Here is a 13,229-nt window from a genome sequence, read left to right as displayed (position 1 = left end):
GTGAATATTTAGCAGAGTTTTGAAGTACATATTATTTAGCAGATAAAGTGTGTGTGTAAAGGTGGGGGAGTGGGGTGAAGGGGTTGAGTGCCAGAAAGTTGGAACAGTATTTTGAAATCATATGCAAAGGTATGGAGGCTAAATATGAAAAGCATAGCACCTATGTCCTATTGAAAGTAGCATAGTTCCAGGTGGCTGGAGTGTAGAGTGGTAGTGGATAAGAAATGGGAGGAGATGAGGCTAGGCAAACAGGTTGGAGTCGGACCATGTTGGGCCTTCTGAGCCCTGGTAAGAAGCTAGGATGCAATGCTAGGAGTTACGGGACACCAATGAAAGCCTTTAGGCAGGTGAGTGACAGGAAGGGAAGACTGCAGCCTGGTAGTAGTGGAGGGGGTAAGATGAGGGAGATCCATTAGGAGGATGGTGCAGGAGGTGATGGCAGACTGCACTTAAGTCAGTGGTGGTGGGAATGCCAAAGAAGATCTTGGTGATAAGCGTGAGGAACACCGAAGAGGGAAGATTTGAGGATGAAGTTTTTGCTTTGAGAAGATGGGCAGTGCCATTCGTGGGGCCTGGGAACACAGGTGGAAGAGAGAATTTTCTAGGAAGACGATAAATTCGGAGAATTCAACATGTTGAGTTTGAGGTCCCAGTGGGGCATCAAAGTAAAAGTTTTAGGGGGAGATGAGACATGCAGATCTAGACTTGGGGAGATCCTCTGGAAAGTCCATGTGAAACTGTAACTGTCTTGCTGAGTGAAGCATTCTGAATCTTTACAAAATTTGGATATAAGCAAGAAACAAAGCTGTGTTATTATCCTAAATCCATATCATTTTTGGCAGGAATGCACTCATTTCACAGAAGCTTGAGAGCTGTGTGGAACTATAGTTTAAGAAATTGAAAGGTGCTGGCAGTAGAGGCCTTAAGTAAGGGGAGGAGGGACTGCTGAAAATTCCAACAAATCTTGTTAGAAGAAAACCTATGAGATCTATCATGAAGGGTTTTAAGAGCTACTGGACATCCTAATCTACCAACCTGGCCTTGTTTCCTTTTCTCTTCTGCCCAGCAGAATCCGCAAAAGGTTAAGGGCTGGGCACTAAAGGGTGAGCAAGAAGGAAATGTGAGCATGCTGAAGATGTCTGGTTAATTTCTAAAGCTGATGTGGGCAAATATTTAGGTCCCTATAACCCTAAGATTGGTCATTTGAAAAGAAGTTCTGGTTTCATTATGGGGAAAAGAAGAGGAAGAAATGGAAGTACTATGATAGCCCACAGAATTTTAGAACCTAGAAGAGTTGCTGTAGATTCTACTTATTTAAACATCTTTGCTCCCCTTTGAAGCTGTGAGCTGCTTAAGGCTAGGCACTCTATTCCATTTGCTTCTATAACCCTAGTAATGTCCTTGACACACAACTGCTACACTCAGCAATTTTTAGTTGAAGAATGATGGAATCCACCCTCTCATTTTGCAGATGTGGGATCTGAGGACCAGAAAGGCTCTGTGACTTGCCCATGATCACACTGCTGCTTAGTGGCAGAGTTAGGCATGGGACTAATTCTGGTTTGATGGTGGTTTTCTTCAACACTTTAGCTGGGCCAATCACCTTGCATAATAGGATGTCGTTCTTGCTGAGGTTGGAGGCTCTAATTTTATGAGAATAGACAGAATCGTCCTGAAGAACATTTCCCTATTTCTCAGCATTCCTCTCCACTTCCTAGATGCATAGTGGACTCTTGATAATCTTGAGATTTTCTCTAAACACCCCCCCCATACAGCAGTCTGTGTGACTATTTGCTTATGAGAAGGCAAGTATGGCCCCTGAATTCTGCTGTGCAGTTTGTGGTGACCTCAGTTTTGAGAAATCTCCAAACATCTCTTTCTTTTAATAACTATCAGTCTGTCATCCATGAATTCACCTAAGCTTTTATTGGGGGGAGGGAGAAGCTATTTTTATTTTCAGTCTAATCCACCACTTGGTGTAATGAGTTCCATATGTTTCCTCCATTTTCTACCTGCTGTGAGAAGTAGGGCTTCCTTTACTTGTCCTAAACTCACCTCTATGGGCTATATGCTGATAAGACAGACAGACAGACAGACAGACACACACACACACACACACACACACAGCCTCTCCCTCTCTCTCTGTCTCTTGCACACACTCTCACACACATGATTTAGGTGGGAAAATGACCCCACTATTAATTGTTATCTTTGTTTATAAGCATATTAAAAATTCAAATGAAAGGGAGCTGAAATAATGTGATTGAGAGCAAACACAGTGGCAGCTCATTACCCCAAGGAGAAGGACGTAAATCCTTGACAAAATGGAGGCCCATTGACACAGGAATTGGTGGAAATAAATTCAAAGGCTACTATAGAGTCAGTGTCTGGCCAAGCACTGCCTGCTTGCAGTGGAGTTGAAGCGCCCTCTAAAAGTTCCATGTGGCCCAGGAACATAACCTGTCAGCCTCCTCGCCTGACATGATCTTAATTAGCCTCTTTTCTACTGCTGAGAAAGCCCGCTGAGGCAGTTAGCACCAGAGAATTAATCAGATCGTTTGTGGAGTCGACAAAGCAGGATAGCAGCCGACACTGGAAACTTATTGACAGAAAGGATCCAGAAAGATGGGGAGGGATGTAGTCTGTGTTAGGGCCCTCACTTTCCTCCTAAATGAAGGTGCTCCATAGAGATTGGGAAGGGGGGAGGCTGGGGGGGCACTGTGGCGAGGGGGGAGGTCAGGGTCGAGCAAGCTTATATCCTGTCTTCCTTGCTTCTGTTCACTTTTCTGCTAAAGCATCCTGTGTAGCGGTACTGATGCCAAACAGTGTGTTTGACTGTTGATTTTGTTGCAAATTGCACTTTTGCTACAGGATTAGTTGGGAGGGGAAATGGAATTATGCCAGTATTTTCCTCCCTCCTTTTGTTTACTGCCTATTTTCAAACAGCTCTGTAATTGCTTCCCATTTAGTAAAAAGGACATTGTTTCTTTTTTTGGTTTTTCTTTTAATTGTTTCTTGCCCTGAGCTCTGACGTTTGGGAGCATTGATGGGAATGCCATGTTGTTTTGGTTCTAGATACCAGCTTGGCCTTAGCAATCAAGGCAAGGTCATTGCTAGTTGGGTGGTGGGCTTAGAAAAATGTCTAACTTCTTCTGTTGAGCCTTCCCTGATGTGTCCATCTTGCCTATTGTGAATTCTTTCTTATTTGGATTCCCACGGTACTTCAAATCTGTACTACACAATCTAGCTCTGGCCTTATGCTGTTTTACCCTTATCTCTATTTCAGGTGCATTAATCTTATCCTGTCTCGCTGACTATAATAGAAGCTCTTCAAAGCCGAAGGTTCTACCTCCTATTGAACCTGCTAGTTCTTAACACCAATCTAGGCACAGTAAGAGAGACTCAGTAAATGCTAGATTGGTTCATTGACAGCCCCTTGAGGAGTTTCTGCAACCATCTGTCCTTTGACCCTGCTGCTACCTCGACACTCTTGATATTTCGTTCCAGATAATTCTTTTGGGGGTGGGTACTGTCCTGTGTGCTGTAGGATGTTTAGCAGCATTCCTGGCCTCTCCCCACTACTGAAAATGTCTCTAGACAGGGCCAAATGTCCCTGCGGGAGGCCAAATCACCTTCTCTCCCCACTGAGGATCACTGTTCTATAATGATAATAAAATAAAAAGAGGTAAAATTTATTGAGCACATTACTATGTCCAGCTTGGTGCTAAAGAAAGTACATGCATTCTTTTGTTTAACCTCCACAGCACTCCTGCCCAGGTTTTGTTTTCTAAAGGGGCTCTAGGGGACAAATCTTAAAACCACAGTTTTAGGTCTACACCACACAGTCTCTCTCTTTTCCCAAGGAACATTTAGAAGAGCCTTCTCAAGGACCTCTCAGGCTCCACTCTGAATTTACAGAATACATCAGCTAACCCTCAATAGTGTCAGGACCACCCACTCATCAAAAACAAGGTATTCAGTTTAGTGAGGGTTAATTCCTCAAGGAGCTGGATGAAAAGCAATGGAAGGTCAGAACAAAAGCAACCCTGCCAGCTGTCACCTCCTTTCTTCAGAGATGTGAATCCCATTCCAAACAGCTAATGCATGGTAGGGGGCTGGAGATTTATTTCTTTTGTTCTTATGATGGCATTTAAGCTCAGGAAGCAGAATTTCGAACTCGCCCACCGAAGTGTCATTCCTGCCCTAAATCCTGACCTGCTGCCTTGCGAACAATGCAATTGGTCACAAGAGGGACAGGGAAAAAGAAGGTAGATAAACTGGTACAAATTTGTCCTTCTGTGTCTGTGTGTTGCGGGGTGGGGGGGGGAGGGTGATGACTTGGAGCACATCTCCCAATGGTCACACCATCTCTGAATATGAAGGATAACCCAAAAGAAAAGATTTGACAGTTTAGCTTACTGTGTCTCTGGAGAGGAATGGATCTCTGGCTGTGAAGTCAATTCAACCTCAAATTCACTGCTACCAAGGAGTTAATGATACATTAAAATTAGTCATGTTGTCTGATGGAGAAATATTCTACTTATGGAAAATACCTTTATAGGAAAACTGCCTTTCTGAGGCTGAGCTGGAAATATTACAGTAAACAGGATCTAATCACAGCGAAGCCTTTTTTCAGCTTTGCGTGACAGCTGTAAAATATGACAGTATTTATTAATAGTTGCTGCAGTCTAATCTGTAGCACTGGAGAGCTACAGCAAAATATGTTAAGCCACTGAGAGAACAATTTCCACAGTAACTAATATTCAGCTTTTGAAAGGGTAGTTTAATGTCTTGTGATTTTTTTTTTCCCCTACTGATGGTTCAACCCTAGGAACAAGCTACTAAGCTAATAACCTTTGCGGAGAGGAAGTGTTTAAATGATAATTTATTTCAAGAGCTGACAACAAATTGCTCTGCACTTTCTCTTTTTATGCCCCAAAGCAGTCAAGGATGTGCAAATCGAAGCATTAAAAAATATGACAGCTTCGGTATTTTCATTTTCAATGAAATTCTCATTACAGACATATGTGTGGTCTTTTATTCACAATCCAGTCCAAATAGTCATTCACTGTTATTATTGCGCAGGCTCTCAAGATGCTCTCACAGTTGAGGACTCATCACAATAGATTAGGCAGGCCACAGAAGCTACCAAATGTCTCAAGTACTGTCAACCCTGATTATTGCCACTCAAACAGGGGAATTTAGTGTCTGTCTCTCACAGCATAACATACTCTCTGGGCCTTCCTAATTTATTCAGATGTAAAAAGTAGCTTGAATTTCAATAAAAACTCTCTTGGCTTTGCTTTTCCCAGAAGGCAAATGGACATGACTAGAATTGGAGCCATCTGTTACCTTCGCACATCTTTTACTCAGTTCTTATAGTGGAGGAGGAAAAAAAAAATCCACGATAGTCTGTTCTTTATCCTTTTTTCTTTTTCTTTTTCTTTCTTTTTCTCTTCTCTTCTCTTCTCTTTTCTTTTCTTTTCTTACATCAAGTTACCTGAAACTATTTTCTTCACGTTCCTGCCGAGTAGCCGTGGTAGAACCTATCATCTGTCTCTCCTTGCTTTCTTCTTCTCCAGGCAAAAATGGCACCATAGTGATGGGGACCTGCAGGTTCAGATCTTTCTCTGTTCTGGGAACTGCTTCTGACCCAGAGAGGAATCTCTGAGTTCACTTTGCCTCAGAGCCATGTCCCCACCATAGCACTCTAAGGGTTTGAGTTACAGACAACCTGTCCACCCCCTTCCCACCTGGCTGCATTTGCTATTTTTACCACTCATATGCCCCTTAACCTGGATTTTAAAAAATGATTTTATTTATTTATTTATTTATTTGGCAGAGAGAGAGAGAGAGAGAGAATGAGAGCAAGAGAGAGAGAGAGAGAGCACAAGCAGGGGGAGCAGCAGAAGGAGAGGGAGAAGCAGACTCTCTGCTGAACAGGGAGCTCGAGGTGGGGCTCAACCCCAGGACCCTGGGATCTTGACCTGATCCAAAGGCAGACCCTTAACAACTGAGCCACCCAGGCACCACTTAACCTGGATTTTTGATCTGCTGCCTATCTGGAATCTTGGAACTCCAAGATCATGACTTCTGGTGTTCATTTGTGGACACCAGGCTTTATGAAGGAAATAGACCCCTGGACTATATCCATATGAGGACACCTAGGATAGGGAGTGTCGAGGTAATAGGTACTTTGAAGAATGGCTGAAGGAAGGATTAAGGGAAGAGGTAGTAGAAGTTTTCAAATGTTAGAAGTGTGGGAGGCAGTGTTATTGCAGCAAACAGCATGCATAGACTGTGAATGCGGCAGACATGGGTTGAAATTCTGGTTTTGCTACTTTGGCACACTGAGCTGTGTGATCCTAGGAGCCATAATTCAGCCATTTTGTGCCTTGGTTTCCTCATTTGTAAAGATACAGGGTTGCCACGTGGATTCAGTGTGGTAATCCAAAAACTCATGGCCTAGTGCATAGGAAGTGCTTGTAAAAAATGGCAGCTGCTCTTATCCAACAGCTTTATCTTATGATAAAATGAAGCCAATAATAGGGATTTATTGATTTGTGCCACTGATTGGTACTGGGATGTGTATGTGTGTGCATGCATGCCTCTGTGTGTGTGTGTGTGTGTGTGTGTGTGTGTGTGTGTAAAAAGGGAAAGGAAAGCAGGAAGAAGGGAGGGAGGGAGAGCAAGAGACAGAAACAGAGACAGAAACATAGAGGGGAGACAGATTCTGCACTTTATTTGGGAATGTAGAATTGGATGGGAGGGATGAAGCCAGGTTGCATAAGTAGGTGGTAAACAACAACATACAAGAAGGTGTCTGGCATTGAACCCAGTCAATCTGAAAACACTCCTGTGAGGAAGGGCCCCCTTCTCCTTGTCTGGGGGGAATCTCTACCTCTTAAGCCCTCATGCTCTTCAAGCATTTTCCCATCTTCCTTGCTATCTGGCGACACTTTTAATCTTTCACAAGGTGTCTGCTCTAATGAATGCACATGTCATTATTGGATGAGGGAACAGTTGGGTTAAAAATTAATTTTTTCCAGGCCCTTGAGATAAATCACTGTTACAGCAACAGGATTGTGAACTCTTTAAGGCAGCAGCTAATTCTGTCTTTCTTAAATACTACCAGTGGCCCAGCACAAGCTAGTACTAGAAAAGGCCCAATAATTGCTTGGTGACTGATGGACTACCTGTTGCCACCACCCATGTTTCGGCCCCAACTTTCTAGAGCAAATAGAAAGGTCTGCTAGAAGGCTGTTGACTTCCAGAGAGTGACTTGGGAACTGAGTAGGGAGTTTCAGGTTGAGAATGGGAAACAGCAGGAGTTTATTGAACACTGGCAAGAAGGTAGGGACTAGTTGCCTCAAAGGGCACTTAGAACTATTATCTCATTATCTAAGCTGAGAGCTGCAGCCTGGACCAGAACCTTTCATCTCTGTGGGCTGTGCCCATTGAAGGCAAGGAGAGTTGTCAGTGGCACGAGAGAGTCTGGCTGCAGTTCTCAAGTATGTTGCTGTTCCAGGGGAAATGTCAGCACCACAGAAAACTAGGTCACTTATACCCAAAAAACAGGTCTAACAGAAAACTGGAAGAGGTGGCCACATTTCAGACCAACAACACCTCCCTGGCATAGCTTTAGGACTTTCTGTGTGAGAAGGTGTGTGGGCAAGAGGCCTCCCCAACTGGACTTGTGGTGCCTGGGATGCCAGCAGCAGAAAGCAATGCTTTGGATTAGGGTTCAGTGCCACAGAATGCCCTTACCTGACTAGAAATTTCTTCCCTGGATGCACTAACACATCACATCATTAACAGCCATAGAGAAATTAGCATGAGTACATTGGTCAGCTGAAGTGTTGTCACTTGCTATAGAGAGTCTATTAATCAGTGGAAACAAAATGTGGGACAGGAAAGTTTCTGTGGAGGTGTAGAGGGAGGTTGGGACAGAGAGGTCAAGGCTTTGTTCCTACCAGGGAGGGCAGGTGTAGACAAATGACAGAGTGGGGAACCCTGGGTAAATAAAAAAGGGATGTCGGTAAAGAGGAGAGGGTATAGAGGGGCAGATATCTCACTTAGTCAACCTCATAATTTTTTCAAGAAACGAATTTCTCTGTATACAGCACCAAGAGCAGAATTTTCAACTTTGTATTAATGAAGCTACATGGTATTTTGGTAACAAAGCAAAGTGAAGACTGCAAACACAAAACCAGAACTTTCTTGGCAGAAAGAAATCTGTGTGTAGCCAAGAAAGCCTTGAAATCCATTTGCTGTTTATAACTTCAGAGGCAATGTTATCTTGATTGTGCCACAAATCTTTTAAATGACCTCAACTGTACAACCCATTTCTCAGCTTCTCATTTACCGCTGCCCTCATACAGTAGAGTCACATCATTTGTATATTTAGCTTACTTGAATGACATATTCCCTTCTGTCTCTCTATTTTCCATTTCTCTCTTATGTAATTAAAATATTCTAAAATTTGATTTCACGGTTGTAATTTCTCCCAAAATGTTTATTATGAAAGCAATAGATTATTGTAGAAAATGAGGAAATACACAACAGATGCTTTATTGAATATTTTAAAGAACTGTACCTCATGGTTTGATTTACAAACTGGATTCACTTTCTCCCCTTCCCATCTTCTTTCTTCCTTCCCTCCCCTCCTTCCCAGTTCCTCCCTCCCTCCCTCCTCCCCATTTCCTTCCTTCCTTCCTTCCTTCCTTCCTTCCTTCCTTCCTTCCTTCTCTGCTTTGTGTGTGTCTCTCTCTCTTTCAGTCCAACAACAAAAACGGACATGGGCCTACTCTTGAATAACCAGTAATGGCATTGGAAAAACACTAAATATGTCCCCAGGCCCATGCTATGTACCACTGTAGACACAAAGTATAAATCTAGGTGCTAACCAATTATTTGTTATCACACTGGAGAGAGGGGCTTGGGAAGGTATATAGCAGACCCAGTGAAATAACAATGGAGAACACTTATGTTAAGTGCCAAGTGAGTGACATGGACAAAAGGGTCCTGTGGGTGTTCAAAACTTGTTCTCCTCCTGCTCAGTCATTACTATTACTGTTTACTATGACATAGTAAACATAACTATGTTTACTCATAGTAAACAGAGTTATCATTTTGCCCAGTCCCTCAAGCCATAAGTCTACCAGTCATCCATGAAGCTTTCTTCTCCCTCATATCCCACAGTCAACCTGTCCCAAGTTCTGTTAATTCTGTGTCCAAAATGTATTTCAATTCCATCCACTTTTCTCCATCTCCAGCCTATTCTAAGCTCCCATAATTTCTCACCTAGATAACCATGGTGGCCTTTTCATTGGCTTCCCTCCTTTTGTTCTTGCACCACATTCCATTCCCTACAGAAAGTTAGATCATGTGACTCCCCTGTTCAGAATCCTCCAAAGACCTCCCACTGAAGTTAGAATAAAATTCATACTCCTTACCATGGCTCCTTTTCATTCTCTATGGCTATCTTCTGCCTCCTGTCTACCTTTACAGTCTCAATCTCAGGCCACTCTCAACCTCCTCACTCCCCTTTACCCACACTTGTCTTCTTTCATTTCCTCAAACATAGCACACTTCTCTGCTACAGGGCCTTTGCACTTGCTATTTCCACTGCTTGAAACTCTTTCCCTCTAATCTTCACATGGTTGTCCCTTCTAATCCATTATTTCTCAGCTTAAATGCCCCTTCTCAATGAGTTTATCACTGAGAATCTTTTTAAAATTAGGTCCTATCCATTAAGATAGGTGCAGAACCCATGTCTATGATCTAACACTGACTGACTGACTAAATGAATGAGTGAGTGACAATGAACTGGAGTAGCCAGGGATGGCTACCTTGGAGAGGTAGAGTTTAAGATAGGTTTTGAAAAATAGAAGGACTGACAGGATTTTCTAATCAAGATGGAGAGAATTCTGGGTAGTAGTAGAAGTGAAGTTGCTGAGACCAAGCATAGTTCTGGCACATTTGGGCAACAGTGGAAAATGGGAGCTGCATGGGACACTTGGGTGACTCAGTCGGTTAAGCGTCTGCTCTGGTCATGATCCCAGGATCCTGGGATCAAGCCCTGCATTGGGCTCCTTGCTCTGTGAGGAGCCTGCTTCTCCTTCTTCCTGCTGCTCCCCCTGCTTGTGTTCGCTCATGCGCTCTCTCTCTCTAACAAATAAATAAATAAAATCTTTAAAAAAAGAAAGAAAATGGGAGCTGGCTGCAGTGGAAGGTTCTCATTAGGTAACATAAGGACAACAGGTTTGTTAGTTGGCTGAGGCATAATTATGTTGAGTCTTGAAGAATACACTACATTTTTTCCCCAAGTGTGGGCCATGTAAGCCATTGGAAATACTAGAACAGGGTCCTGGTTCAGTGTTTTAAGAAGGTTTTCAGAGGAGGAAGTTAGTGTAAAAGTTTATAGAAAATAGTTCTCAAGCAGACCAGATCAGTCCTACCAGCTAAATGACTATAAAGAAAAAATTATAAATATGCATGAGTAGGAAAGGATTCTTTTGGCTCTTAGACCACAGAACTGTCCAAACTATTTAGTGAGATGATTTGAGAAAAGAGACAGGGACGAGGAATAGACCTAGATGGACTTTTGCTTCCTTTCCTCCAATTGACAGCTAATGGGCGAAGAAAGGCCAATGGGAGATGAGGAGAAAACACATGAGCTGTATCTTCCGCTTTTGAATAGATGGGGGGTTACAGTGTTAACAAAACTGGTATTTAGTTTGCAACAGTTTTCAGGAGAGAAGCTGCCTGATTTACAAACTTCCATTCTGAAATTTAGATTGTTACACACTGGAATATACCATATACAATACACAGAAATAGGCTAATTCATCCTAAGTGTTTGAAAGAAAATGAAATGCACTAGAATTTAGCAAACTGTGGATTAGAATGTTGAAACTGTTTTTGTATCCTTGTCAGGCAAGGCTGTGTGTGAACACACAGCACTCCTTCCTGATTCTGCCCTTGGTTCATCTCTTTTTCCCTTCTCCAAACCATACCTCCCTCTTCTCTTGCAATCTACAACTTCATCTAGCTTAGATCATCTAGCCAACCTTCTCAGAAAACTCTACTTCACTGGGGTGCTACCTTTTCACAATTCTTAGAGCAATTAGAGTCTATAGTGTGGCATTCAACTTGATAGTGTTCCATGTTGTTCATGAATGGTTTCATCAATGTTCTTTTCTGTCCACCCCCATTGGAACTGTATTATATAAGCATTTGAAACACACCATTGGGGGTTGGTAACAACTTTTAAAATTGTTTGACTTATGAACTAATAATATATGAGTTAGGGTTAGCAGCAAGACACAAAGTGTTCTGTGTCTGGTATAATATCTCAAAAAATCACAGAACGTTACATTAAGACGAGAAGCACCTTAGGAGAGGAGACAAGGCCAAGAAAACTTCAGTGCATTAGTCAAGGTCAGAGAGCTCATTAAATGGCAGATCTTGAACTAGAACTCAGGTCTCTTGCTTTGGGTTCATGATAGCTATAATATTTTAGAAATAAGTTGGGGAACCTGGGTGACTCAGTCGATTAATTGGTGGCCTTCAGCTCAGGTCATGATCCCAGGTTCCTGGGATTGAGCCCTGCATCAGGTCCCCTGCTCAACGGAGAACCTGCTTCTCCCCCTCCCTCTCCCTCTGCCTGCTGCTCTACCTACTTGTGTTCTCTCTCTGTCGCATAAATAAAACTTAAAAAAAAAAAAAAGAAGTAAGTACCATAGGCAAATATAGGGAGTTCTTTGGGTTTCCAAAAAAAACCAAAATAGTCTTTCAAGTTAAGTTACCTAGAAAAGACCTCTTCTCCAGGTACCACTCAGGCAGACAGGCCTTCCATTTGTTCCCTCCTTCTCTGAGTCAGAAAGAATCATTCTCAAGCTACAGGCAGAGTTACAGGCAAACAAATGATAAAGTAACACTATTTTTTGGAATCTTATGGTGATAGGATCCTTTGGTTTTACTGAGGAACCCCTCAAAGAAAACTGGGCTTTTGAGGAGTCTATTTGGCTGAATTATAATGCATTATACAATTAACAAATACACCTAACTGTATGCTATTTAGAATCAGACCCTTAATATCTGAGATTGTTTCAATAGAATGTGTCCTCAATATATTATTATTATTATTCTTACTATTAGAAAAAACATCCATTCCCAAAGCCCAGTTTAGTTACTCTCTGCTCATTATTTCCATCAGATAATTGTTGAGGCCTTGTAAGCTGAAGACTTAATGTGATCTAGCAGAACAGGCCCTAGAAGCAGGAGATATTGACACTAGTCCCAGCTCTGTGGTTAAATGGCTGAGTGAAAAAGCACATTTCTTCTTGGGCTTTAGTTTTTGAATCTTTGAAATGGGGACAATTACATTCTCTGATAGGATTAATTTTCCGAAACTTTCCAGCTTAGGCCTCTCTCTATTTTGGATGAAGCTGCTTTTACTTTGTGCATTGTAGACCACTTAAATTATTTTGAGGGGAGAGGGTTCTTTTTCAACAACAGTGACTCAGCCAGGAGATTCCCAACCCTCTTTCCATGGCTGGGGGTGAGAGGACGTATTTAGTTTGAAAAATTAGATTCTAATATGACCATTGCATTGATATTTTGGGGTCTTAATTTAAATTCACTTTGAATTTAAATACAGATTAAAAGAGTATTAGATTGTATTTACTAAAAGAGAAGGGAACAAACATGATCTGAGGAGGGTTGAACAGCACTGTTACATGAATATTTAAAGAGGAGAGCAGATGCCTCTTCTTACCTCTTTCTGTGTCGTAGAGGTACACAAACTTCTCCCACTTGTAGTGACCCAGCAGACTCAGAATGGCGCCCTTCAAGGCTGGGCGCATCTGGATGACAAACTGCACATCTGCATCAGTGGGGAAGCTGGGCGTCACAAAGGATGTGTGCAGGGCCCCACAGAAGGAGGTCAGAGTGTTCATTGACATCTGGTCATAGAATCCAAAGATGGCATATACCCCTCTTGAGAACTGGGAGCAGACTGCAATGAGAAAGACAGCAAGACATTTCAATAGCTCCATGGTCTCTTGCTGCAGCTTATAGGGTTGGAAAGACAATGGATAGTTAGGCTTTGGCTCTAAAGGACATGCCTCAAAGGAAAACCAAGATCTCTGAAATCTTTAGAAGCCCTTGAAAGCCCAGTTACCCAGCAAGAAAAATGGAAGGAAGCGAAGAATGTATTTGATAGA

At 42.4% G+C, this 13,229-nt stretch overlaps 1 protein-coding gene across 1 annotated transcript in view; it reads right to left on the bottom strand.

Moving 5' to 3' along the window:
• The window catches only part of LOC111157250 (glutamate ionotropic receptor AMPA type subunit 3), a 282,995-nt gene that overhangs the window by 199,609 nt on the left and 70,157 nt on the right, over positions 1–13,229 (bottom strand). The window contains exon 3 of the mRNA XM_022518525.1: positions 12,782–13,021. Within this exon, the coding sequence (XP_022374233.1) occupies positions 12,782–13,021 (240 nt within the window). The remainder of the gene's footprint in view (positions 1–12,781; positions 13,022–13,229) is intronic.

This window comes from Enhydra lutris, unplaced genomic scaffold (assembly GCF_002288905.1).
Source record: "Enhydra lutris kenyoni isolate GAN:26980312 unplaced genomic scaffold, ASM228890v2 scaffoldscaffold53, whole genome shotgun sequence".
Taxonomy (NCBI): domain Eukaryota; kingdom Metazoa; phylum Chordata; class Mammalia; order Carnivora; family Mustelidae; genus Enhydra; species Enhydra lutris.
Note: the sequence above shows the minus strand (reverse complement) of the source record. Positions and strands in the feature narration are given on the sequence as shown.